This window comes from Pseudonaja textilis, chromosome 2 (assembly GCF_049901715.1).
Source record: "Pseudonaja textilis isolate UNSWEBS1 chromosome 2, rPseTex1.2, whole genome shotgun sequence".
Lineage (NCBI taxonomy): Eukaryota > Metazoa > Chordata > Lepidosauria > Squamata > Elapidae > Pseudonaja > Pseudonaja textilis.
In genome coordinates this window covers 57,670,648-57,697,434 of record NC_141991.1, presented here as the reverse complement: position 1 = coordinate 57,697,434, position 26,787 = coordinate 57,670,648, and the positions used below count along the sequence as shown (strand labels likewise).

General features: G+C 39.3%; 1 protein-coding gene and 1 long non-coding RNA gene across 2 annotated transcripts in view; one reads left to right on the top strand and one right to left on the bottom strand.

Moving 5' to 3' along the window:
- STIMATE (STIM activating enhancer) overlaps positions 1-20,724 on the bottom strand; it is a 39,763-nt gene extending 19,039 nt beyond the window's left edge. The window contains exons 1-4 of the mRNA XM_026724743.2: positions 20,409-20,724; positions 6,166-6,214; positions 4,443-4,538; positions 2,653-2,774 (exon numbers count right to left, since the gene is read on the bottom strand). Of these exons, the coding sequence (XP_026580528.1) occupies positions 2,653-2,774; positions 4,443-4,538; positions 6,166-6,214; positions 20,409-20,613 (472 nt within the window). The 5' untranslated portion in view covers positions 20,614-20,724. The remainder of the gene's footprint in view (positions 1-2,652; positions 2,775-4,442; positions 4,539-6,165; positions 6,215-20,408) is intronic.
- Positions 1-26,787, top strand: part of LOC148126862 (uncharacterized) — a 116,693-nt gene that overhangs the window by 10,344 nt on the left and 79,562 nt on the right. The window contains exon 2 of the long non-coding RNA XR_015741655.1: positions 1,634-1,687. This is a non-coding gene — a long non-coding RNA (uncharacterized LOC148126862). The remainder of the gene's footprint in view (positions 1-1,633; positions 1,688-26,787) is intronic.

Sequence of the window (26,787 nt, the reverse complement as noted above, 5' to 3'; positions counted from 1 at the left end):
TAATGATACAATCTATCAACATTTACTGCAAGTTATTTGGATTTTCAGCCAACAATACATCCTTAATACAGAATAGTACGCACACATTCACATCACTCATCAACAAACCTCTAACACCAACATAGGCATTCCTTGTAAATCTATTCTGAGCTATGGCTGATGTTGTAAACCACTTAGAAAGGGTTGTAAAGATCTGTGAAGCAGTATATAAGTCTAAGTGCTAGTGCTGTTGCTATTCATAAATGGGACAAACCAAGGGAACTTCTGGTATCCATGTCTTACTGCCTTCTCACTGTTTGTCCATTGCTCAGTATTCCATTTATTATCACACATACTTCAAAACAATTTACTTTCTCTGGATCAACAACCATACAACCAATTTTCTTTTTCTTATACATACATTTCCCAATAATTAAACAAAAACTTAGTTTTTGCATTTTTCACTGCATTTCCCTTATTTTGCTGCAACCTTTTGTATGTTTTTGATCAGATAGCTTCCTATTGGCATAAATTAATTCGCCATAGTTCTTGCAATTATTATTGTTAGATGCATTCTGGTAGAGATGCAAACTTCCTACACATATTAAACTAGCTGCAAAGCTGTTCCATATACAAAGCACATCCAACTTTTAACATTTGTCCAGTGGTACCATCTACGTTTGTACTTTTAAGTCTTTTTAACACTGTAACTGATTTATTTCTTCTTGGATTCTATAATTTATACTATTTGTTTCAATTCCTCTCTTGATATATATTACTATTAGTCCCCTACAAATCTATAAAATACTTATTTCAGCAATCACTCATTTCAGCTTTATCTTGAATTATTTAATCACTTTTAGTTTTGATTCCATTCATTCTGGTAGACTTCCATGTTTAATCTTTTTCACCCATTTCCAAAATGATTTCCATAAAAGTCACTGTAAATTCTTTGCTTCTTTTAAACACTGTTCTACTTAGTTGCATTCTTTGTAAACTTCTTTTTTTTCTATATATTATGCAGTATTTTACTCCACAGCACCATTTTCTTGAATGCTCTTTCCCCATCCATAGCTTCTTCCATTTCATCTTTCCAAAAGCATCCTACTTTCCATCAGCATAACTTTACATGCTTCTGTGCCACTCTGTAACATAATATTTTTCACTATATTTAAAGCAACTTCCACATTTTTCTTCCTTATACCTACTTTCTATTTGTTCTGTTGAAAGCTTATCTGATTAGTACTGTTCATATAGGACTTGTAATTTCTCTTTCTGCAACTGTTTCACTTCAGCTTCTTTCATTTCTTTCCCTTTTCTTCCATTCCCGTTTTCCCCTAAAATTGGCGCTATCATATAAAAATCTATCCCACATACAGAAACTTTCCATCTTTCACTAATTCTCTCACTGGAGACTATTAATTAGTCATACTTTTATATGTATTCTCTTCCCATAGATCTAAATAGCAGACCTAGACAGGTTGCTTGCCAATTGTCTCATTTGCATCTGTTTGAAGTTATGACAGTATTGAAAAAATACAACCAATGTCACATTCATGACATGTGCAGTGTCCCTCAGTCACATGTTCACCATTCTAGTCAGTACACAATGTCTTGTGTCTGAACTATTATTTTCCTTTTCCTTTCTTTGCAGAGTAGAGAGATCCGAGAGAAAAAGATTACAGGGGAGTAAGCAGACAAACGATGGGTAATGTACTGGGCTATTATCATATCATACTTGCAATTGCTAGTGCCACCACATTGCTTTTGATATGTATGCCCCATTGTGTGCCTACTTGCTCTATTACAATCCCTTCCTCTTCAATGAATGTAAATACAAACTTTAATTCCCTTCTTGCTAATAATTCCAATGCCAGGGTGAGCACTACAAAGGGCACGGAGTAGTTAGGAGGCAAACAAAAGCCATTAGTGTGAACTGATTGGTATTCTCAGTTTCAATCCATAAAGGATAATCAGGGTTATATTTTTTTTTACTTAGTGACTACTTTGCTTAGTGATGGAGTTTCCAGTCCCAACTATGTTGCTAAACAAAGATTATCTGCACTTAAACTGTGCACGCTAAAGAGTCCACCTCATTCATTCTGATTTAGTTTTATAAAAAAAAAGTGCTTACCGTTACACAATAAGTAGAGCACAAATATGCATAAGCTCAAGATTAGAAGCTTGGCTGGGAAATACACATACTACATTAGCCCTTAGTGACTTGCAAGGATAGTTTGGAGATGGTTAATAAAGAATTCACTTTAGTTTTATGGTTAGACATTAAAATATTTTATGCTGTAAAAATGGAGGTTCATATCAACTTGAAACTTGCTCTTTCTTATACCACATATAGTAATGGTATTATTATCCTTGCTATCAGTAGTCATCAGAGAATGGAGAAGAAAAGGAAAGAAGTATCTAATAAAGTCCTCAAGTTTAAAACAAAAGAAATTAAACAAAAATATTTGCACTGGCTCATCAAACTCGGACAAAGCATAAAAAACTGTTAAATAGAATCTCTGGACTTTCATGTATTTTAAGATTTGGTCATTTATAGTGCTCAAACAGCTTTAGCTCAAAATACCAATTACAGAAAAAACTGCCAATCCCTGTACTTGAAACTTAAATGCCAGCTAAATAATTATTTCAACGAGTAATAAATGTTTTTACCATATTCACCAAAACGAAGAGATTCCCACTGCTGTCGTTCAACAACACTGCTTACTGCTCGGACACCAGCATAAATTACCAGCATTCCTAAAGTAGCGTCTAGCAGAAAATTGATAAGGTATCTGAAGGGATGAGAAAAACATACACAAATTTACAGGTTGCTTTTTAAAACTGTGTAGCTTTGATGATTGAAATCTTCATCTACCAATATTTATTTTCATACACTCCCATTTTCCAGTCTGAGCAATCAAAACATCTTAATAATAACAACAATAATGGCACTTCTATGTACACAGGTAAAGAACCTCAATTTTAGTATAGAATTAGAAGGTAACCTACAGCATATTATTCTTGCAGGTCATTCATACAGTTTTGGTAGTAGGATCAGCTACTAAGGGTTTTTAATATATACTTCATAAAGTTATAAAATTGAGACAACGAAAAAAGGAGATGGCCTAATTGAAAAAGGAAGTCAATATGAGCATTTTCCTTTTAATATAAAAACTGTAGCTTCTAATACACAAACAGATATTATTCTCTGCCTCATTTAAACCAGAAGCAATAATATTTTTAAACACAATTTTTAGCATAGCATGGATACACAGAGAGGAAAATGTGACATACTCATTAGCATGTTGCAGTAGGGTCAGCACAACCTAGATTCAAAACCCTGCTCACCCATAAAGCTGATTAGATAACCTACCACGTGGAGCAGCTGCATGAGTAAAAATTGGAGAGGAAACTGCACCACCACCTTGAGCTCTTTTGAGAAACAGCAGTTTAAACTACCACAACCAAAATTTCTGTTTAATTAATTTGCAAATGCTTGAGTACATAAAATATAGCACCAAAGAAAAATGCAGTGCTTTATTTTTCTTTAAAAAATGTAATTAGGATATGAAAGCCTATAAACAAGACTGAGTAGCTAGAATAATTTGAGCAATTATTACATGTAAAAGCCAGCAGAGGTCACTGTTGCTTCAGAAAATACAAAAGTGGACAATTGCTCTATAGTTGGCATGTTAGTCAGTTTTTGTGGCATTGTTTATGCCACTTGACAATGGAATGTAGTATACTGTTTAATTTTAATTTATTCATCAATTACAGCACCAAAGCAATAGCATGATGCTTTTCTGTAGATATTCTATCAACTTGATTTGAAGGTCAGGCTAAATATAAATGGTAAAAGCTCTCTTGAGTCTGGACAATTTTATCTTAGCAAAAATATGGATACAGATTTCCACTAACTTCATCTGAGATTTTTTTTTTTTATTTTCCAATCTTTGGAATTCCAATCTCTACTTTCCAAGTCTTGGGTTTTTTTTTAATGAACCCCCATCAAAGAACCAACCAGATATAACCTTGTTCATCTTTAGTTTTAATAAAATTAGTTAAGTTTAGCTAAAAATTGCCAACTATCACAGGTATCAAGCTACTTGCTATATTTCAGAGTCTGGAGGCTCTTAAATTCAATAAAGCAGTGCTCCGGCAGCCCAAAACATCACCCAGAGAAATGAAGGAAAAGTTGATTTTGGGATATGAAAAGAAAAATGTATAACAGCCAAGGAACCAGGAGAAAAGTCCTAAAAGTCTTTCCAGAGGGCACTAGTCAATTTTCCACCATGACTACAAAAGTGCGTCTTCAACACTCAAGAGGAGATATTTTTGATCCCATATCAGGTTTAGCCAGTACTTTTATGGTAACATTATGCTGATTTTGAAAAATAAAACTTGATGCAAATCTTGGCATTCTTGTTGGCTCAACTTCAGGAAGATTTTTCTCCACTTACAGTGAACAGGGATCCTCTTCAGTAAGGTCTGATAAATATACATTGGCAAAATGGATGAACATCATCCCTATGGCTTGTTTGGAAGTATCCAAAAACCTACAAAATTAAGTTTTAGACATCAAATTGAATAATTGACTGCATATTTTAATTTATATAGTTATAATTTATATTTCATGAACCTCCCCCTCATCCACAAACATGGCTGACATTATAGTTTTATTACAGAATAAGGGCAAGAAGAGTTATGGAGTTTCAGGTTTAGCTATGAGAGAGCAAAATACTGATATTAAAATTGCAAAGCGTTTAATGGCTTTTTGGAATCAAGACAAATTTCTCTTTAAATATTATTCACTTCTGAAATCATGCAAATTTCTCGATTGAGTGAAAGGACTAGCATCATTACACCACAACAGCCATTGACAGTAATCAAACATTTGAATAAAATATACTTCTCATTGTTCTAGAATACGGGCCAATTTAAATGGGACTAAAGCCTATTTTTAACAAATGTACTGAACATGGGTAAAATAATAAGTGTACCATATAGGTACACTTTATTTTCTCAACTGACACCCACAAGACCAGAATCTTCAGTTACTGAGTGAAGCAGACATTAAGTGAGGTGTCACATGACTGCTTTGTTCAAACCTCTTGGTTGCAGTCATTAAGCAATCTCCTAGGTCAAGGGAGTCAAACGTGTGTCATCACGGCGGCCTCACATGACATATCAGGACTTTCCCCCCACTTCACTAAACTGGGCGGGAGTGAGGCCAGCACCTGATGCATCCGGCCCATGGGCCACGAGTTTGACACCACTCTCCTAGGCCATTAAGTGAATGGAGTAAAAGGGATTCAGCCCTACACAGGACCATAAACCTTTGGGAGGCAGCCCTTTCGCTGTCAAAGAAGCTGGCTAAAAAAGTTTTGTTCTGAAATCCAAGTAGGACTGGCATGGAGAATTTGCAGCCAGCCCCCAGAGAAAGAGAAGCCCCTCTGGTTTCTGGGGGGCTGGTTGCCAACTCCTCATGCTGCAAGCATTGTGCGAAGATCCTGCTTGGATTTCAGCATGGACCTTTTACAGGAAGGATTTCAATATGGACGTTTTACAGTCAGAGGCAGTTCTTTCAGTGGTGACCTTCCCTTCTGGCTTCTCCACTGACTTTTTGGGAAAGCTGGCAGGGAAGACTGAAAATGGCCATCACATGATAGTGGGAACCTGGGCAACCAGTCATACATGCAAAAGAATTTCCCTTCAGGCATACATTGCAAATCCTTTCATTTAGTGCCCTTCTGATTTTGAATGGTCACTCCATACTACTTGAATGGAAGTTCTCTTGGAGCTTATGCTTCAAAAGCTTGTTGTAGAATTGCTACCAGGAAAAATTATGAAGTTTTATTTTTTATTAAATAAACATATATGCTTTAGGTTTAGCAATAAAGAGCATTACTGTAATATGGAAAGTAATGACACTTTCAATTGCCTTTTGGAAGCAAGACAATTAAAAAAATATTGTTGTAAATAGATGACTGAACAAAAAGTGGAATCTATATTGCCAATAACATAATCTATTACTTACAGAGTATAACTGGCTACTCCTATATTTTAGCAAGATCTCCTCCTTTACAAAAGATAGAATGAAGACTTAATATTTATATAAATCATTGTCATATTACATCTTTTATAATTAATTACTCCCAGCTTGCAAAAACAGTAGACATTTACCAAATTCTCCAAGGACGTCTTTCATGCTTTGGTTCTCTGAAGCGTTTCACTGAAAGAAAATTAGCAACTATTAGTAGGCTATCAACTATTCTTCCACCCAGATGAAATCTATATGCAATGGTTGTATATTCCACTATTGCAGATTGGAGTCTAAGGTTTAAGGATATATTTGTAAAATGATATGGTATTCAGTACCAAGATTCTCTGTTAGTAATTAAACCCAGGTATGTTATTGTTAATGCACACTTTCTTTCACCCTTGTCTCTTACAATCTACAATTCAATAAACAGAATCACTTTAAAACCAGTCCCATGGCTCATTTAGGGTAGGGTAAGACATTAATCATTCTATTAAAAGAAATGAAAAATTTTATGCAACTGAAAACAGCTAAGAAAACTATTTAAAACAAATTGGCAATAAATACAATTGAAGGTCATAAGAAAAATCGAAGCAAACAATTAGCAGTGTCTTATTGTTTCAACTAATGTGACCGTTGTGAGCAATTTGATCTTTAAAGCCAATACCTGACCTAGTAAAAAAAAGCACTCAATCCACTTTCCACCTGCATGATTCTAAAGAAACAGAAGTAGGTTCTAATGTATTTTTTTACTAGTTCAGAAATAACACTAAAGAGACTTTATTTATCAAAAACAAAAATTCAGTGATTGACCTGTTCATACATTTTGGCAAGTATTAACAGGAAGATAGGTTGTTTCCAATTAGCAAGTTTTTAGGGCAGAATTATAGAGACAAAGTCACGTAATTAAATCACAAATGCAAATAATAGATTCAGTAGGTTGGATACAAATGGAAAAAACATACATGAAGCGATAATACCTATAAGATACACACACGTGCACACACACACACACACACTTCTCCCATTCAATCATTTTCAGTTCTCCATGTCAGGTTCCTGCAGTTTTCTTTGCAGGGTTTTCCAGAAGTGGTTTGCCATTTCTCCTTCCTAGGGCTGACAGAAGGTGGCTTCTCCAAGACCACCAGGTGAATTTATGCTTAAGGCGGGACAAGTCTCTCAGTTCCTAGGTGGATGCCTTAATCGTTACTGTACACCAAACTGGCTCTCACAGAAATGCAGTTCAAACAGCACTTTCAAGAATATCAACGATGCATTCTGAAAATGCATTCTGAACTGCTTGACAAAATGCAAGATAACTTATAAATAAAAGGGTATGAAGAAAAGAAAAAAATTAAATAAAACTATGGAAGGTCTCCTTACTTATGTATCCATGCTTGGGAAGAAAGTAGATTTATCTAATATCTCCCAGTCATTCATCTCGGTTAATATTTACAATGATAGTCCAAAATAAAGCCATTTTATTCTGTATTCTTCAGATTGCCCCTTACATCGTCCAAATTCTTGCAGTCTTGATTGTTCTCTCATCTATTAGTCACAAAGATCAAATAGAGCAGGGGTGTCAAACTTGCATCATGTGACATATCGGGACTTTTCCCCCCTTCACTAAACTGGGTGTGGGCGTGGCTAGTGCATGAAGCATCTGGCCTGTGGGCCCGCGTTTGACAGCCCTGAAATAGAGGATTGACATTCACTTCATTATGACTGGAGCACCCATGATTCTTATTATCAGGGAAAAAAGTTTAAATATGTAAGTATTATATCCAGCCTCTTGCCTTATTATTTCCACATTATAGTCCATATATTTGAAAGAAAAAAAATTACTTAGAACTAATTCCCCTCAGCAAATTCTGAAACACCTTTTCCCTTAAATCTAAAAGCTTCATAACCAGTTTAAGTTTGAAAGGGTTTTAACAATAGCAATAAACCAATCTTTCAACCTTAGAAAATGAGCATTGTAATGGATTGGCCTTTTGCCAATATTTTAGCATTGCACTTTACCTGTTGTAACAAGTTAGAGGAACCAGAATAAACAAAAATCCATTTTTTGCTATGGTTTCTTTTTTCATAGTTTTTTATTTGAAAAGCACTATTTCTATCCAAGTTCACCTAAATGCATCCTGATTTAACTACATTTGGAGTGTATAAATTAAAACATCTCCCTCTTTTCCTCCATGGAGACCAGATAAAAGTTTTGGTCAGGCTTTTAGATTCAGCACTATAGAACTTATGGCTGGCTATTGGGCACTCCAGACAAATTTTCCTGAGTCAATTCAGGATCTCCAATAACTTCTACTTGGGAAAACCATCAATGTGTGTGGGTCTGCACACTTATATAGATGGAGGATGGGTTTCGATCTCCCTGCAGCTGATTTCTAGCAAGGGAATGTGTTTGCTTCTCTTCCCCAGCACATAGTCTCAGAGCCCTATTAATCGCTGCATCAGAGCTTAGATGGCAGTAAGAGGAGGGGGAGATGGAGAGACTATTGTTGTGTTACCACTGATATTAGGAAAAAGAATAATAATTCTGATGTGGAAAGGATGTTAAATCCTCTGCTTTCCTTTCCCTAGAGCAGTCCTCGCTCAACCCAAATCTATTTTAACAGTCTCTTCACATCTGATGAGACAATCTATCTAGACTTTCAATATATATCCCCTTAGGAATTCTCAAATTTATATTTTTCAGGAATGTGTCCTCCAAAGTCTCAATGTAGATAATTGCAATACCTGAAGAATTCTGCCTGGCAGGCTTAGAAGTGATATCTGCAACCATTAATTGTTTTCACAATGTTGCTTCACACCAATCCTAATCAATGCCTTTCATTAACAAATAAAGCAAGCTAAAGCTACACAGGTGCTCAACAGGCATGAACAACTCATTGATCCTCTGATTAGGCAACTTTTTCCTGGATTTTTTTTTAAATTTTTTTGATGTCAAGAATAACCACCACTCATACAGAGAAAGTTTCCTAAAAAACCCCAAAGATCCAAAACAAATAAATAAGCAGCAAATATAGGGCACGTGCCATCTTAGCATAAAATGATTATCTGAAAAAGGGGGTAGACAAGGAGGAAAAGAAGAGAAAAAAGGAAAGAAATTAGTTATAAGCAGGAGTGAAATTAAGGAAAACACAGAGTTGAGATTTGAGTTTTATTTAGTTACATGAATTTAATTTGGGGACATACAGTAACTTTTCCCAAGCATGGAATAACTTCTAACTCAACACAACATGGTCTTAAAAGCCCATGTGATGACCCAGGGTGGGATACAAAATAAACACAGTCACAAAAACAGGTGAAACCCCTTTTATTCCTTCACTTTGCTTCAAAGCTCCAAATATCCTTGACTAGAGACAAAAAACTCAAACCACACTGAAGCAATTAAGGGAACCAGGCAAGATAAGGGCTTGAAGATGTCCACAGATATCGGAACACACATTGGGAAGGACGCCCAACTCAGAGAGGAACGACAGACTAGAGATATTTCCATGCTTTGTTTCCAGCATTGGCCCATACACATGTCCGTCCTTTTAACCAGTTCTCACAGCTGCAGCCCATGAAGAAGATGAAGGCCCTTTCCTCCCCCGTAGACCACGCCATTCACGTCTCTCCCTTATCCACTTCTCCCTGCCTGCTCTAGGATGGAGAGGGGATGGGCCTGGGTCTTCCTCTCACTGCCAGCTTATGCCCTTCCCCAGCCTCCTCCACAACCTCCGGAGCCAGACTTCCACTCCCTGTTGGCTGTTCCCCCTCTCCCTTGGAGTCAGTCTCCAACAGGGGCATGACAGCCCAATTTATTTAGAGCATCTAATCTTATATTCTATATAAATAAGCAAGAATTTTAGAATTTTCCTTTTAGTAAATCATTTTTCTATGATCAAATATCCTACAACTCAATACCACAGAATTTGAAGAGTTAAGATAAAATTACCATATAATACAGGATCAGGAAGGACAGATCATGCCAACTGGCGAAAAGTTTAATGTAATATGTTAACTTTCCAGAAAACCAAATTTAGGAAACCTAATAACCATGTTTTCCTATACAGGTAATCCTCAACTTACAATGATTTGTTTAGTAACCACTTGAAGTTACAATGGCACAAAAAGGTGACTTATGACCGGTTTACACATTTATGATCATTGCAGCACCCCTATAGTCATGTGAACAAAATTCAGATGCTTGACAACTGATTCATATTTATGATGATTGCAGTGTCCTGGATAATGTGATCAGCTTTTGTGACCTTCTAACAAGCAAGGTCAATGGAAAGCCACATTCACTTAACAACTGTTATGTTAATTTAACAACCCCAGTGATGCACTTAACAACTGTGGCAAGAAAGGTAATAAAATGGGACAAAACTGAATGAACAAATGTCTCACTTGCAACATAAATTCTGAAGTCAACTTTGGTCATAAGTTGAGGACTACCTGTATTTAGTATCAGTAACAATATAAGTGCTCTATATTTTGCAGACTGCATGAACAAAGATATTTAATAATTTACAAAAAACCAAGAGATTCTAATCTAAATCTCATTTTAAAAAGTAAAAAAAAAAGATAATGGAATTGTTTCCCATATATATGCAAATTTTGTTTATATATTTTTGTAACAAACCTATACACCCATAGTAAGTTTTCTCAGGTTTCTACTATAATGAAGATTTTGAAACAAGGCTATGGGTGTGTACTGATCGATACATATAGTATACACTCACACAACACACACACACACACACAGAGCTTTTGTGAACTGCCAAAAGAAGGATCTGTGGAGTCCTTGGTGCTCTCTGAACTTGGTTGTTTTGTCTCCTGGATAGTTCTTTGACTGGGATATATAAAATGGATCTGGAAGATTCTGTTTTGAAGAAAGCACTTTAGCAAAAGATGCAAGAGAGAGCAGAAAGCAGAAACTTACAAAAAAGTTGTGTAAGTGAAATTATCTATAAAGTAGCACTATATTTGATTCCACCATGCCCATAAAGCATTTCATATACTTACAAAAAAGTTGTGTCAGTGAAATTATCTATAAAGTAGCACTATATTTGATTCCACCATGCCCATAAAGCATTTCATATACTGCCTTTTATTCTTTAAACCAGTGGTTCCCAAACTTGTTCAGTCCACCCCCCCTACTTTGTCCTACAAACTCATCCTCGGTGCCCCCCACCCAGGGGTGGGATTTAAATTTCTATGGGCGTGGCCTAATTTGAGGCCATGGCTTGCTAATCACGAGTGGGTGGCCATGGCTTGCTGGTCATGTGGCTTGCTGGCATGGCTTGCTGGCTGGGCGTGGCTTGCTAGTCATATGACTGGATAGGTGTGGTTTGGTGGTCATATGACTGGGTGGGCATGGCCAGCTGACTGGCAAACCAAATACAAGTGGTCCTCACTTAATGGCCGGTTGTTTAGCAAGTGTTCTAATTTATGACTGGCCTCCCCAGAGCTACTTGACCTATTTTTGGAGTTTTCATAGCCATGCACAAAGAGGGGCGGGCTTGGCTGAGCAGGATCCTGGATGTTGGGCATGTGGTCAAAGCACCCCTTCCTCTGCCTCCCCCTAGGTCAGGGGTCTGCAACCTTAAACACTCAAAGAGCCATTTGGACCTGTTTCCCACAGAAAACAAAACACTCGGAGCCCCAAGACATGGGTGGGCGTGGCAACTCAATGTCACTCCCACTGAGTCACATGACCCCCCAGGTTTTCTGGTTTTCTGTGTTTTCTATGGGGAACAGGTTGCTCTCTCTCTCTCTCTCTCCTCCCTCCTATCTCTATCTTTCTCCCTCTAGCTCCCTCTCCCTCCTTTCCTCCTGCTCATCTCTCTTTCTTTCTCCCTCTCCTTCTCTCTCTCTCTCCTCTAACTCTCTCTCTTTCTCTCTCTCTATGCCTCTTCCTCCCTCCTTCTCCCCCACTCCCCACCCCCCCTTCCCAATTCCCACACCCAGGGAATAACTGTAAGGAAATTTGGCCATGTTCTTTCTGTCTCTGGAAAGATACAAAAATAAACCTTGCATTCCAAAAGGAGTGACAGTCAGGCTGTTACCTCACAGTGCTAAGAGGTTGCTGCCTTAGATCGCTGCTGGATCCTTGCAAAGCTGGGCAAAGACAGAGAGAGGGGAGCAGACAGAGCTGAATTGAGGCGAATCTGTCCCTCCCTTTGTATCTCTCTCTCTCTCTCTCTCTCTCTCTCTCTCTCTCTCTCTCTTTCTCTCTCTCTCTCTGTGTGTCTCTTCTCACTCTCTCGGAAAGCCCTGCGTGCTCTCCTTGGGGCTCTTTGCTGTCCCCTTTTCTTTCTTCCTTTCGGAAATCTGGGCTGGCTAAAGAACGAGAGAAGGAGGAGGGGGAGGAGGGAAGCCTCCATCGCGGGTTCCACTCATTCCTCAACTAGCCCAGATTTCCAAAAGGAAGGAAGAAAAAAGGATAGTGAAGAGCTCCAAGTAGAGAACACAGGACTTTCCGAGAGTGTGAGAAGCTTCTTTTCTTTCTTCTTGGTGAGTTTTTGGAAATCCAGGCTGGCTGAGGAATGAGCGCAAACGATGGTGGAGGCTTCCTTCCTCTCTCTCCCCTCCTTTTCCTCTCGTGCGCACCCTCCAGGCCCCACCACAGCCGGCTCCATGGCTGTTCGCTGCTCTTGCAGCACCTGTGCAGCACACTCAAATTTAGTGCACTTTACTCCATCCCCTCCTCCTCCTCCTGGAGCCCATTACAATGTGGTGCATCGGAGCGGAGCGGCGCAACAGTCAATGGGGTAACCCTGCAGGGCCTCGAATGCCCCCCTGCCGCCTCTTAGCACCCCCTGCTGGCCCCCTTGCCTATTAGCGCACCCCTAAGGCCTCCCACTGCCCCCCAGGGGGCGTTACCACCCATTTTGGGGACCACTGCTTTAAACTTCTCACTTTTCTTTTCTTGAGGATTTCATCTATTCCATGCAGTCACAACCCTCCAGTTTTTCTTCCTCAGCCTTTTCAGTCTTAATCTATTTGCTCTGCAGTTTAATCCTCATGTATCTATTCTATATCAGGTGTCCCGCCCACTCCCACCCCGGTCCGAGGGATGCCACAAACAAAGCCCCATCTGCGAGATGCAGGCAGCATATAAAACCATGCCCCCTCTTGTCCTCTTGTCTCTTTTCAGAACTGGTTCCTGGTACCCAAAATATTTGGAGGGGGGTCTATATGACCAAATCACTTCAGATCTCTCTTTCATAGTGATTAACCTCCTTTCCTACTCTGTGTAAATGCACCCAGCAATTGTTTGTCCTTGATCTCTACCTCATGTTGTTTCACCATACACATTGCACTATTACATTTATGATGCATTAATTCCACTGACTTTTTTGTTTCTCTTGATTTACCCAGCCCTTGTTTTCATATAATAAATTGGGCAGAAATATGTTTTTACACATATCCATTTTTGTTTCTGACAAACTTTCATTGCTTGTAATAGACCACATACTATCAATATTTCCATGTCATAAAGTTTCTCCATCTGTTTCAGCATTTAGGAGAATCTTTTATCAAGGAAATATGTACTTGCATTAGTTTTTCACAGTTCATATATTACTTGCAATCATGCACATCATTTATAACACAATTATGTTGGTTATTGATATATTAGTTTACAAAATTCATGTATTCAACCTAAATTTACCCATCAAATACATTAAACAGCTAAGGAACACCACAGATGCTTGTTTCATTCCTTCGTCAGTGCTGAGCATTTAATTGCATGCTTTACTTCTACGGTGCACCATTCTTAGTGATTCAGCAACATTTAAGTCCACATTTATGCAAAACATTTCACACTTCAAGTCTATTTACTCTATTATAGCTTAATATACATCAATAAATGCACAATAAACGTCCTTTCGCAGATTCATATTTTCTATTTCCTGCGAGAGGACAAAGCTCTTATCTCCATTCTTTTGCTTAGCATAAAGACACACTGCCCTGGAACAAACTTACATTACACAGTTTGCCCCCAGTGCCAAATACATGCAGTACCAGAAATGTTTAAGGTAGTGCAATGGAATTTATATTTGCCAGTAGGCTAAGTTCAACCTGAAAAATGAGAAAAGTACCATTGGAGAATGGAAAGAAATCCCATTTCTTTCTGAAAGGAAAGAATGACAATATTTCATTTATGATACTGCTTCATGAACAACAGCAATTGGGGAAAAAAATCTGTTTGAGGGATATCGGTCTGCAACCGTAGCAAAAGCTAATGTTAGTTAAGAAAGTACAAGTCTAAGAAATAAGTTAAGATTGTTATAAAGATAATAGAAATAAGAGATAATTAATAAAGGAATGTTATTGTTAAATTGGTAAGAAAGTATTAATTACAATTGTTAGCACAAGATAAATTTACCCAGTCAACACACTGTTTAAATGAACGATGGATTTATTGTAAATATAAAATAAAAAACTTTGGGGGGAAAAAGAAATGTCTCCAGAATGCTAAAAAGTAAATAGTCAGGAAACATATAAAAGCTTATTATTTCTTAGGTAATTCCTTTACTTGGTGCATTATGTTTCCTGTAATAGGTATCAGGACTCTCCAGTCATTAGATCAATTATGGCCTACTAGTTGAGTTTATTTATTGATCAGGGACAACTAGCTAGTAAACTAGCAAGAAATTCTCCATTTCTACTCAGGATTTAATTTGTTTCTCATTGCTGCCTTCTGAACTGAGAAAAGCCAGTTAATAGGAATAAAAGAGGTGATTTAGAAGGATTCAGCATACTTATTCTATAGGAAAGGAAGAAGAAAAAAGCTAATTATTGTTACCTTTGAAGCTCTAAGTCATAAATGGGAAGGCTTCAATTTTTATTTTTCCATGCTCAATTTTCATTTTCCCTCCTCTAAAATCTATAGACATTGAAAAAATAGCTTAAAAGAGTCAACTGAATATGACTGAGTTATATTTGTTTTGTAGATGCAAGCTGAACTTACAGTCATGTCAAATAAAATTCAAAGAGGAGCTTTTTGTTCTTTTTTGTTCTCCTTAAACAGGGAACAAGAAACACTAGCTGAGAATCAACTGAGATTCACTAAACAGCCTACAAGGTTTTACATTTAGACAGGAAAAACCAAAGGTACAAGTACAGATTAGATGAAACTTGGCTCAAAAATAGGAGCTGTGAGAGGGACCTTGGAGACTTAGTGGACAATCACTTAAATATGAGCCATCAGTATGCAGTAGCAGCCCCAAATATTAATACAATCCTTGGTTGTATAAACAGAACACACGACGACGACGAAAACATTAGCCATCACTGGTATAGGATCTCCTGCTTGAACAGGGATTGGACTAGAAAACCTCCAAGGCCCTTTCCGGCTCTATTCTGATTGATGGATTGATTAAATCCCAACCTACCTAACCGCGAGTAGTTTGCTAAAGGGCCATTTTCTCATTTCTCATTCTTTCCTGCATTGTGTTTACCAGCTAGGTCTGTAGTCTATGTTTCAACAAACTGTTCAGGATTAACTCTAGTCTTTAAGGCAGTATTTTAATATACACATTCATTTTTTCATTCCATTTTAGGAATGTACAGATCAATCTACACTTGTAGCTCAGGGTTGAAATGAGGGGTCCTTGGCGTTCTCAAGCTTGCTTTTTTCTTGCAGATGTTTTATCACCCAAAGTAGGTAACATCAGTGCTAGTGAGGAATGGGATGTGCTCTCAATTTATATTCTAATGGCTTGCCCTGTCAATGTCAGCGGGAGTGGTCTTGGAGGTTTTTTGGTTGGGCTGTTTATTGTTAGCTTGTTTGGCAGTTCCCTGATTGGGGTCTGCTTCTTGATTGTTGGTCTAAAATTGGTGTTAATCCCTGCTCATTCAGGTATTGATGGCTAGTGAAGATGTGACTGGTCTTTTTGGTTTACTGATTATCTCCTTTGAACAGTATATAGATGTTGTTTGTAAGCCTGTTTATGGCTGATTTGTCAGAATGCCAGGCTTCTAGGAATTCTGGAGGTGCTTAAATCCGGCCCATGAGACTGGCCTGGAAATATCAAGGGAATGGCCTGCAGTGCCTCTGGCGACTAAAGTGGGCCGCATGCAGAGCCCCCACACCTCATTTTCACCTTCCATGGTCTCCTGCAGTACTCCTGGCCAAAAACAGGCCAAAAATGGCCGTCACAGCCTGTTTTCAGTCATCAGAATGCTTCAGGAGGCCATGGAGGGCAAAAATGAGTCACAAAAATGGACATCCATCCCGCCACCCTGCTCCCCCCACCACTGCCACCCTACCTCCATCCCACCACCTGCTGCTGCTGGGCCACAGAGGAGAACTACAATGCTGATCCAGCCCTTGAAGAAATCCATTTTGACACGCCTTATCTAGATTATCACTTTTTTTCTCAAAGTATATCCTTATACTCTTTATTTGTGAACAGAACAACTATCAGTAGTTCAATTTCCAGAAGGAAAGAAGCAGAAACATCTATTTCAGTTTTCACAAATAACTACTATATAAATATATTTTCAATGCACCATTTTAAGAAGCATATATTTCTTATTAAGCAATGGGACAGGGAATTCCCTTACCTAAGACATTCTTCTGAAAAAATAAAGTTTTGCTAAGAGAAATTCAACTCCTGTTGACTTTATAAACATATCTCTATTTTCTTGGTCATAACGAAGAGATGGGTTGCTCTTGCTTTCTTCCAGCATGTTTTTTAAAGTTTTCCAGTCTTGCCATTAGCTCTGGGATTTCCTCAAAGTTTCCCCCCCATCATATTTTGACTATGTATGTAGGCTAACTCCTACTACTGGCTATTACATAGCATTCTACCAACACAGACCTAATTAACAGCTAATATTTTCCATGCTTATCTTTTTAGAGAACAATGATTCCTAAGCTTATTGGTACCTGATGCGGTGATTAGCAATATATACTGTGCATTAAAAGTGTTGTTCTATGCCTCATCTGGCCTGTTTTACAAATTGCAAAACTAATGAAAAGCTGGACTTACTAGTTAAAGAGTAATGTTTCTGAATATAGATTTTTGAAAATGAATACTCAATAGCCATTGATTGTCTATCCCTAAACCAGAATCTTCTGGTGAAAAAAATAATTACTGGTATTTTTATCTGGCACACCCCAAATAAAATCAATACTGGTGAGGAGCTGTCCATGGTCCTTATACATTTCTTTAAAAAAAAAAACTTTAAAATAACCCTTGAAAGTTCAATTAGTATGAATGGTTTTCTCTTTCAGAAAATTAATAGAAACTATATCATATCTCATTGCCTTTACAAAGTCTATATCAATAATTTCATTGGCAACCTATTTTTATCCATCATTAAACATACACTAAGCCTATTGTATTTTATAAATATGTCCGTAAATGACCTTTTTAAAAACAATATTCTTATCTGAGGTTTGAAAATTAAAAATCATCAAAACAGATCTAGTTCATTTTTTTAAGTAATAGCACTTACGTAGTGAAAATGACCAGAGCTATGTGTTCCAGAAGTATTGCCTGCTTGAAGGAACTACTAATAAGTTTTTGAAAAAAATCCTAAAAAAGAATGTCTAGAATAAATCAAGAAGCCTATGTATGTTCACACTAAGTAACAACAATCCCAAGCCTTATGAACTGGTAGTACTATTCATGGAAAATGGAGAAATGGCTAAGACCCAAAGAAACTGAGATTTTAAAAAAAGACCATGTTGATGACTAAGTATTCTCATTTAATCATATAATTCTTGAGAGGGAGAAGGAATATTGACAGAAGAGATGGATGGATGGAAATTGAACAGAAACAATTTATACAGTAACATTTTACTACAAATCCCATTAATTTTCAACTTAATACTAAAATTAAGAATGTTGCAAAATTAAAAATAGAATTCTTTACATGGCCTGTTAAATTTTATTAATGACACCACAGTCATCTGTAAGAAACTGAGACTGTATGAACATGACAAAACATGCACAGTGATGTCATGATGCAAAATTCTTCTGTATGTAGTGACCTAAAGCCTAAGTAATGATATACGTTCTATATATGATCAGCTACAATTTCACTGCTTATAAGTCATTTTGTTTGCATAACAAACAAAAAGCAGAGACAAAAAACAAATATTCTTCAAAACACTTTATATACCTTCTTATGAGCCTTATAAAATTACAAACACATAAAATAAAACTAAGTAGTCCTTGACTTATGGCAATTGAGCCCAAAATTTGTTGCTAAGCAAGACATTTGTTAAGTGAGTTTTGTCCCATTGTATGATTTTTCTTGCCACAGCTGTTAAGTGAATCACAACAATTGTTACCTTAGATACATATTTGTTAAAGTGAATCTGGCTTCCCCACTGACTTTGTCAGATGGTCACAAAAGGTGATCACATGACCAGAGGACACTGCAATTTTGATCACGTGACCACGGGAATCCTACAACAGTTGTAAGTGTGAAAAATGGTCATAAGTTACTTTTTTCAGCGATGTTGTAACTTTGAATGATCACTAAATGGACTGTTGTAAGTTGAGGACTGCCTGTAAATGATTTTCCACTTATTACTGACTATTCATAATTCAGATCCAAACAGAAAGCTAAAAGCTGCTGCTCTGGGACTAGTATAAACCATAAAAAGACTTTTTATTTAGCATGAATCATTCTGCTAAGCTGGAAACCTCTAAAACAAAAAACCTGAAAATGTTTCTAATAAAGATGACCCAAATAAGTCCAAAAGATAAGAAAACAACGTGCCAGAATGTTAGAATATAGTCATTCCAACATTCCAACATATTTTAAATAGCCTATGTACCAAGTAACACACTTCCAAAAGTCATGCGAGATAATCCTTAAACTGAAAATGAAACAGTATTGTCAATCAAAGCTCCATATCCAGCCATGTCTTTCTTATAAACTATGTCAAACATATACACAATTATTCATACCGGAATGTAAACACATTGATTAAATACAGAAGTTCTACCAGCCATTATTTCCAAATAAATCAGCTGAGTGGAAAAGAGCAACAGCAGTTTGTTTTTGGCAAATATTTAAATCCAGTGAACCAGTCTGGTCTTTCAAAAAAAAATTCAATTAACAATTCCTTTCCACAATTCTCCCATCCCCAGACAATGGGCACAAGGATAGGTAAAAAGGAGAGTGTGACAATCCTAGGCCAGGCCAAATCCGAAAATGCCAGGGAATTTCTAGAGGCCTGGCACTCTAACAAATCAGGCATCGATAGACACATAGACATTAACATCTATAGACTATGCAAAAGAGATAATCAACCAGACCAAAAGAGACAGAGAGGTTCCAGCACCTCTTCACCAGTAATCAGCACTCAGATCAGCATAGATCATTAACTCCAAGGTCAACTTCAGACCAACAATCAAGTAAACAATAACCCAATCAAGAAACTGCCAAAGAGTCATTAGTAAACAGCCCAAACAAGGAATCCCTAAGACCGCCTCCACGCACACAGACAGGTAAGTCGCCAGAATATAAAGCAAACAGCACTCCTTACTAGAACTGATGCTGTTACCTGGTGAGGGTAATGAAACGCCTGCAAAAGAACAAGCAAGCTCAGAGACCACCAAGCCCCCCGAAAATACCTGTATCTACATTTACAGTTCTAGATCTGGAGCCCACTGGTACAAGTATGAGCATAAGTATGTGGATAAGCATGTGCATAAGTGCACCAACGTGCCTACCGCCCCTGTCCTTTTGTTTCTTTTATATTTTTATATTTTTTCTTATATTTATCCATTTATTCATAACTATGTTTTTACTTATACCTATTATCTTGTAAGCAATTGACAAATAAAAAACAAAATAAAAATAAAGTAAGGTGTCCCAGGAATTAAGAGACATAGAGAGACCCCTTCGAAAGCACACTTAGTTCTTCACGTACAGTATTGCGAGCCGCTAGGCTACTGGCGTGGAAAGCATGACCGAGCCTTTTCCGGAACAGAGAAGAGGAAGGGGACGCGCAGAGCCAAACAAAGCCCCGCAGGCCCCCAACCCGGCACGGGGGAAAAAAACCACCGGAAAGCCGGCCTATCCTCTTAGGGGCGGGCACTCCAGGAAGAGAAAGGAAACCCGGGACGCCAAGAAGAAGGCAGCGAGCTGGGCCGGGTTACGACCTCACTAAGGGAGCAGGGCAGAGACTGGCACCGGGGAGCGGGGGAAAGGCTGCAAGCATAAGCATAAAGCGGGGAAGAGGCCCCAGGGAGGCGAAGGTTTGGAGCCCCAACTGAAGCGGAGCAGGGAGGCGGCGGCCCGCTAGAGGCCACAGCAGCGGTTCCGGCAACATTATGTGTGTGTGTGTGTGTGTGAGAGAGAGAGAGAGAGAGACACCCACACCCCACACGGAGTCGGACGGAGCACTCACGCAGGAGGAGGCTGAAGGCCACAACCCCCAGGAGCCCCTGCAGGAAGATGCCGAAGCTGTCCATCAGCGCGCCGTTCTTGCAGCCGCGGTAGTCCGGCCCGGACCTCACCGTGGAGGCGGAAGAAGAAGAAGCGCCGCCGCTTCGCCGAGGGTCCAGTTTGGGCGTGACAGCTGCGGAGCCGTTGGGGGCCAAGGAGCCCCCCATGGCCCACTCGGCGCGGCGCGCGGCAGGTGCGCGCGCGGCGGCTGGGAAGCGAGACGTAAAAGCCAGGCGCGTTCATATGCTCCGCGGCACTTCCTGAGCAGGCGGGCGAGCTGGGGGTGGGGTGGGGGTGGGGGATAGGGGAAGGAGGAGTTCCCCTCGCGTCACGGCACCGCCGCCACGTGACGTACCCCGATCAGGATTGGTCTGTTGGGCGGCTTTGGGGCGTGGCTAAAGGGAGAAGCCTGCCCGCGCGAGCGCGTCTTTTCTCCTGGCTAGCTGAGGAAGGGCGGTCGGAGCCGCGGAGGTTAAAGCGCCTGCAGGGCTGCGCGTTTCGTTGAATGCGGAGAATGTGCTTGGTGCAGAAGAGCCGGGCGTCGGCGAAGGTCCTGCTTCTGTGCTTGAGGGCCTTCGGTTCCTAGCAGGTTTTCCTCCGAGCAAACCTTCGTTTGGCTTAGGGCGTCTGTGACCGGCGAACGGCTGAGCCCCGCACGCCCGTGCAGCTCCTTGGGGGTTTTCTTTTCAGGACACGGGTTCAAAAACCGGTGGAGAGAAGGTGGAGCGCGAGGGTAGAAAACGGAATTTAACTACCGCTATGGGTGTTTAATACTATGAATGCAATTTTGCCTGCGGATAAGAATTGGACGCTCGATTTTTATTACGGACAGTTTTTTTTTTTTTTAGGGCAACGATTTCAGGTATATTTTACGAACGGCTGTGTCTATAGTGACACCTATATATTTTGTATGATTAACCGTGGAACCTATACGTGTCTTTTCTGAAGACCCAATATATTCTGCACATTTTGCAGTCAAATCTAAGGTAATATGTTTGCTTTCGTAGGTTCTAGGTACCAAGAGGAACTGCAAGTGCAATAACTCATATCAGGGATGGCTTTTTGTGTTAAGGAACTAATGCCCCCCCTCCCCCACTTGCGTTCAATAGTGTCCAATTTTCGAATACTACCTGGCCAAGTCCTTGCAGGTTTTTTTGGCAAGGTTTTTGGCAAGAAGTGGTTGAGAGAAGTGACTGGCCCAAGGTCACCCAGCTGGTTTTGTGCCAAGGTGGGATTAAAACTCATTGCCATCTTGTTTCTACCTGGTGTCTTAACCACTATACCTAAGTGGCTCTCAAACAAATGTTAGCATATTACAAAGTATATTTGTGCATATATGTGCGTGCGTGCGTGTCTGTGTGTATGTATGTGTGTATATGTGTGTGTATGTATACATACACACACACACACATATACACCCCTTGCCTTCAGACATCATGGACGCTTCATCATTGGAGGTTTTTAAGAAGAGACTGGACAGTCGCTTGTCTGAGATGATATAGTTATGAGCAGGGGGCTGGACTAGACCAGAGGTTGGCAACCTTTTGGATCTCAGGGACCACCAAACTCATAATTTTAAATCGAAGGACCACTAGCCGGTTCTGTGGGCATGGCCTAATTTGTGGGTGTGGCATGGTGGTCATGTGACTGGCTGGGCATGGCTTGTATGTAAATATTATAAACATTTATATAAATATTGAATTTGTTATTTTTTAAAAAAGCAACTTTTACCCAAAATCTGACAAAGCAGGCAGGCAGATTGAGTTGCTGACAGAATCATTCAGTGATCTATCTATCTGCCATCGACTAGCTCAGTCTACCACATAAAATTTGCTTGCCGTGAGTCTGCACTGAATAACAGAACCTTCAGTCCTAAGAGAGGTTCGGCTGAGCCGAAGATCTAAACTCTAGCTAGAAAGCAAGAAATCCAACCATTTCCTGCTTCCTAGCTAATCTAAATCTCCTGGCACAGCAGAACAGCTGATGGTCGGAAAAAGGAAAAATAGCAATTTAGCAGGCAAGTTTCCTGGGTAAGGAGTGGGTGGGCGGGGAGGGTTCCCGTACATCATGTGGGCGGGGCAGCCTTGTGTTTCTGCGCAGCCTGGATTAATTGCTTTGGGAGGTGAGATTTCTCTGTGGCCCACCAAAATGGGCCACGGCCCACCGGTTGGCAACTGCTGGACTAGAAGACCTTCAAGGTTCCTTCCAGCTGTTACTCTATTCATTTACACACACACACACACACACACACAAACACACACATATAAAATAATATAATAGTGGAATACATTAGTTCAAAAGGTTCAGATATTCCTCCTTCCCTTTTTTAGGGCAGGAGTTCTAATACGGAATTCTAATGGAACAACCTCCAAAGTCTCCTGCCCTAAAAGAGGGAAGGAGGAATATCTGAACCTTCTCAACTCTGCTTAAGTATTCCACTATTGTATTTCTTTTCCACGCTCTATTTTTAAAGCAACTTTGTAGTAGAAGTATTTCTTGGTAGGCTTGAGGCTTCAGGGGCTGGGATCTGTGGAAAGCTCTCTCCTTAATGTGGGCATCACTTCAGTGATTTCCCCTTCAGAGCCTCAGGCAAACTATGGGGGAGGGGTTTTCTTAGCTCCCCACATTGTTAAATGTGGCAGAAGTGCCTGCAACTGGTTATCTTTGCCAAAAGAGGGGCAGGAGTATGTGAAGAATGAAGTAAGGAAATTCAGTGAAGTCCAAGATCACTTTTTATCTACAGATGACTTTGGTCCTCAAGGTGCATGGAAGTGGCAGTGGAGACTATTTCAGCATCCTTTGGCTAATGTATATGTTAATAGTAGCAGGGTCCCTGTGTTCGCTACGAAACTATGTGATCGGACCACTTTGGGGGGGAGGGAAATGGGGGGGGGGGAATGCTGCCTCTGCCTACCAGCATCCACTGTATTCATCTAGCTAGCATAGTGTCAGCGTGAGACTTGACTGTTTGAAAACCGAAACAGTATTTGCTGCGTGAGCAAGGAGACAGCAAGGAGCCTGGGCATGGCTTTGCTCAACTGCTCTGTAGTAAAGCTGCTTGCTGCTGTGAAAGTAAAACTGAAACTGAAACTCCTCTCTGGGAGAGATTTCTTTTCAGGTAGGGAGTAGAACTCCTTGGCATCAGAGCATGTTAATAATAATATATGAAATACTAATGCTCTGATGGTCATTTCGAAAAATTCTTAGTGAGCATCTAGAAGCCAAGAGGAACATACATGCCAAATTTCAAGTTTGTTGGCTTTACGGTTCTGGAGATTTTGTGATCATGTCAGTGGTATTTCGCTTTTATATGTATAGTGAGTACACCCCCTCACATTTTATAAATATTTAGGTCTATCTTTTCATGTGACAGCACTGAAGAAGTGACACTTGGCTGCAATGTAAAGTAGTAAGTATACAGCTTGTGTAAATGTGCTACCCCCTCAAAATAACACAACACACATTAATGTCTAAACTGCTGGCAACAAAAGCAAGTACACCCCTAAGTGATAATGTCCAAATGGAGCCCAGTGTCAATATTTTGTGTGGCCACCATTATTTTCCAGCACTTCCTTAACCCTCTTGGGCATAGAGTTCACCAGAGCTTCACAGGTTGCCACTGGAGTCCTCTTCCACTCCTCCATGATGATGTCATGGAGCTGGTGGGTGTCAGAGACCCCCCCCCCAAAAGTATCTTTTACCCCTGATACATTTTGACAGTTTATAATGTTCTGGTATTCAGATTTTGGCTAATGTGAGAACATGCTGAATTGTTGTAAATGTTGATGAGCCATGGATTACAAAACTAACACACATTAAAAATGGATTAGTCTTGGCAGGGACAGAACAATTTGAAAGCTAATCTAGCCTTGGATGAATATTTCAGGCAATTCTAGGGTTCAGGTGGAGAAGTCAGAAAATCCCACAGAAGCATCATAGTAAATAACGAATAATCTGCATTATTATAGAAATACAAATCCTGCTGTAGAAGAAGAAAATGCATGTGATAGTTATGGGCAAGTTGTTATTGACACTGAACAATGACAACACTTCCCTCCCGATAAAAGATAACTTTGGAAGCAATACTACAGAAAGCATTCAGTAATGAAGTTATAAAATAAATAAGCTGCAAAAATAAATACAAGATCTGGCTTTAGATACAATTAGAAAAAGCTAAGGACAGGACAGAGTTCTATCACTCCCTTGGGTTTTTTTTTTAACAAACTTAGTTCAGAAATGTTCTCTTTCATGGCTATTAATAGTATCCCTGGAAATTGCTTAAATGTAAACCATTACCAAATGTTGCTTTGAAACAAGGTATCCCATTCTATTTTGTCACTCATCTCGAGCACCAGATTCAGTAAGATTCCATTGTCAAATTCTGAGATATCTTTGGGCTGTTTGGGTTTTGCTGAACACATACCAGTCTACTACACCATAATGAAATTATGCAGTTTTGAAGCAGGATTAGCTAAATTTTCAAAATTGAATGCAGAAATCTAGATGGGAAGGATTGTTCTACCAAACTTCGTTGAAATGTGATATTTATATTGAAAGCAACAATATTGGTTTTGAAAATTAACTGACATTTGTGACAGAAGTATTTCTCTAAAGACTTCTGAATGCTGTTAGAACTGAATGCTGTTCTCTTTTATTTCTCTCCTTCTGAAATGTGGTCAAACTAAACAGGCTAAAATAGATGCAAAAACAGATGGTTCTTTGTACAAACTGAAGTTTGCTTGTGTGGCCTTGACAAAGTCCTGATATATTTCAAATCTATATTGGGGTTGCAAGTAAAAGAAAATGTTTTTCATATACAACAATACCTCAATTTTAAATCAATCCCATTTATCTGAAGTTTCAAATGTCTAATTTCTGTTGTAGGTTTGCATAAGTCAACAGTGACTTGTTGCACTTTTGTTTAACTGGATAAAAGCAATGCATTGTCCCACATTACAAGTTGCTCAAAAGAATATTAGGATTAGAACCAACTTCTAGTGAGCAAGTGCTAATATGGAATACACAGAGACCTCTGTGTTAATAGTTTCAAGTGTAATATAAAAATATCCTCTCCACTTTTGTGACTATCATTGCTCTTAATTTCTATATGATGTAAGCATTAATCCAAGTTAACTTCATTGTTTTTCAAGAAAGAATATAGCATCATTACAGTACACCCGATGGTGAACCTATGGCAAGCATGCTACAGGTGGCATGCAGAACCATTTGTGCGGGCACGTGAGCCCCTGCCAAACTTACCTGCACTGAGCATGCGCGCGCCTCCCAGCTGATTTTCAGGCCGCTTGGGGCCATTTTCACCCTCCTGGAGGTTCGAGAGAAGCCTCTGCAGCCTCAGGAGGCTGAAGAATGGGCCTTCCGGAAGTGCCGAAACAGGCCCATTTTCAGACTCCCAAGGCTTCCCTCAAGCCTCCAGGAGGGCAAAAACAGCCTTCCCCAGGCTCCAGAGGCACTCTGGAAGCTGAAAACAGGCACTTCCGGTATGTCTGCTTTCGGCACACAACAACAAAAATGTTCACCACCACTGCAATACACTATTAGCACAGGGGAATAATTCTGGAAAACTAGAATGCTTATTAGTATAAAAAGTCTGTTAGCCTCACATAAATAGCGTCTGTAGATTAGTTTCAATGTGTTTGTTTTTTCCAGGAAAAAAAAAAGCACCACTGAACTTCGGTGGCCTTCAGTAGGTGTACCAGGATCGTGTTTTTGGATTGTAAGATGTTTGTTCACTAGAATCTAGAGAACAATCAAGAGTAATTGATAAGATAATATACAACGGACATACAGTTGAGCATAACGTTGCCTCCAAACACAGGCTAACATAATTGTTTCAAAGAAACTGCCACCCCATCTGTTTTGTCCAATTTATCTTCATTTCAGACATCTTGATTGATAAAGATACTTTCTATTGTGTTAGGTGGGAGGGGGCAGGCAGATTATCAGCTATTTCCCTTGCTTTCACTCATAGCTTTATCTTCAGTAAATTCAGTTCTCTGATTAGCTTAAATACTAATTTAGCACTGACGTATGGACTTTTCTATAGAGCTGCTGTGTTGTTATGGTGGCTAACTGATATGTATGCCTTTGTGGAACATCAATTAGTTTAGTTACAATGCAAGACTTTTCATTTTAAATACTTTCAAAAACAGTACTGGACAACATAATAATCCCTTAACTTTAAACCCGAATTGCCCCCCCATATATTTTTAAGCTTCAGTATCTTCTGGGATAAAACAAACAGGAAAATCTGTTACTGTAATTACTGTAATATCAGGTGGCAGTTTGAATTTCCAGTGTTTTAATGCGACAGCATTTCTCAT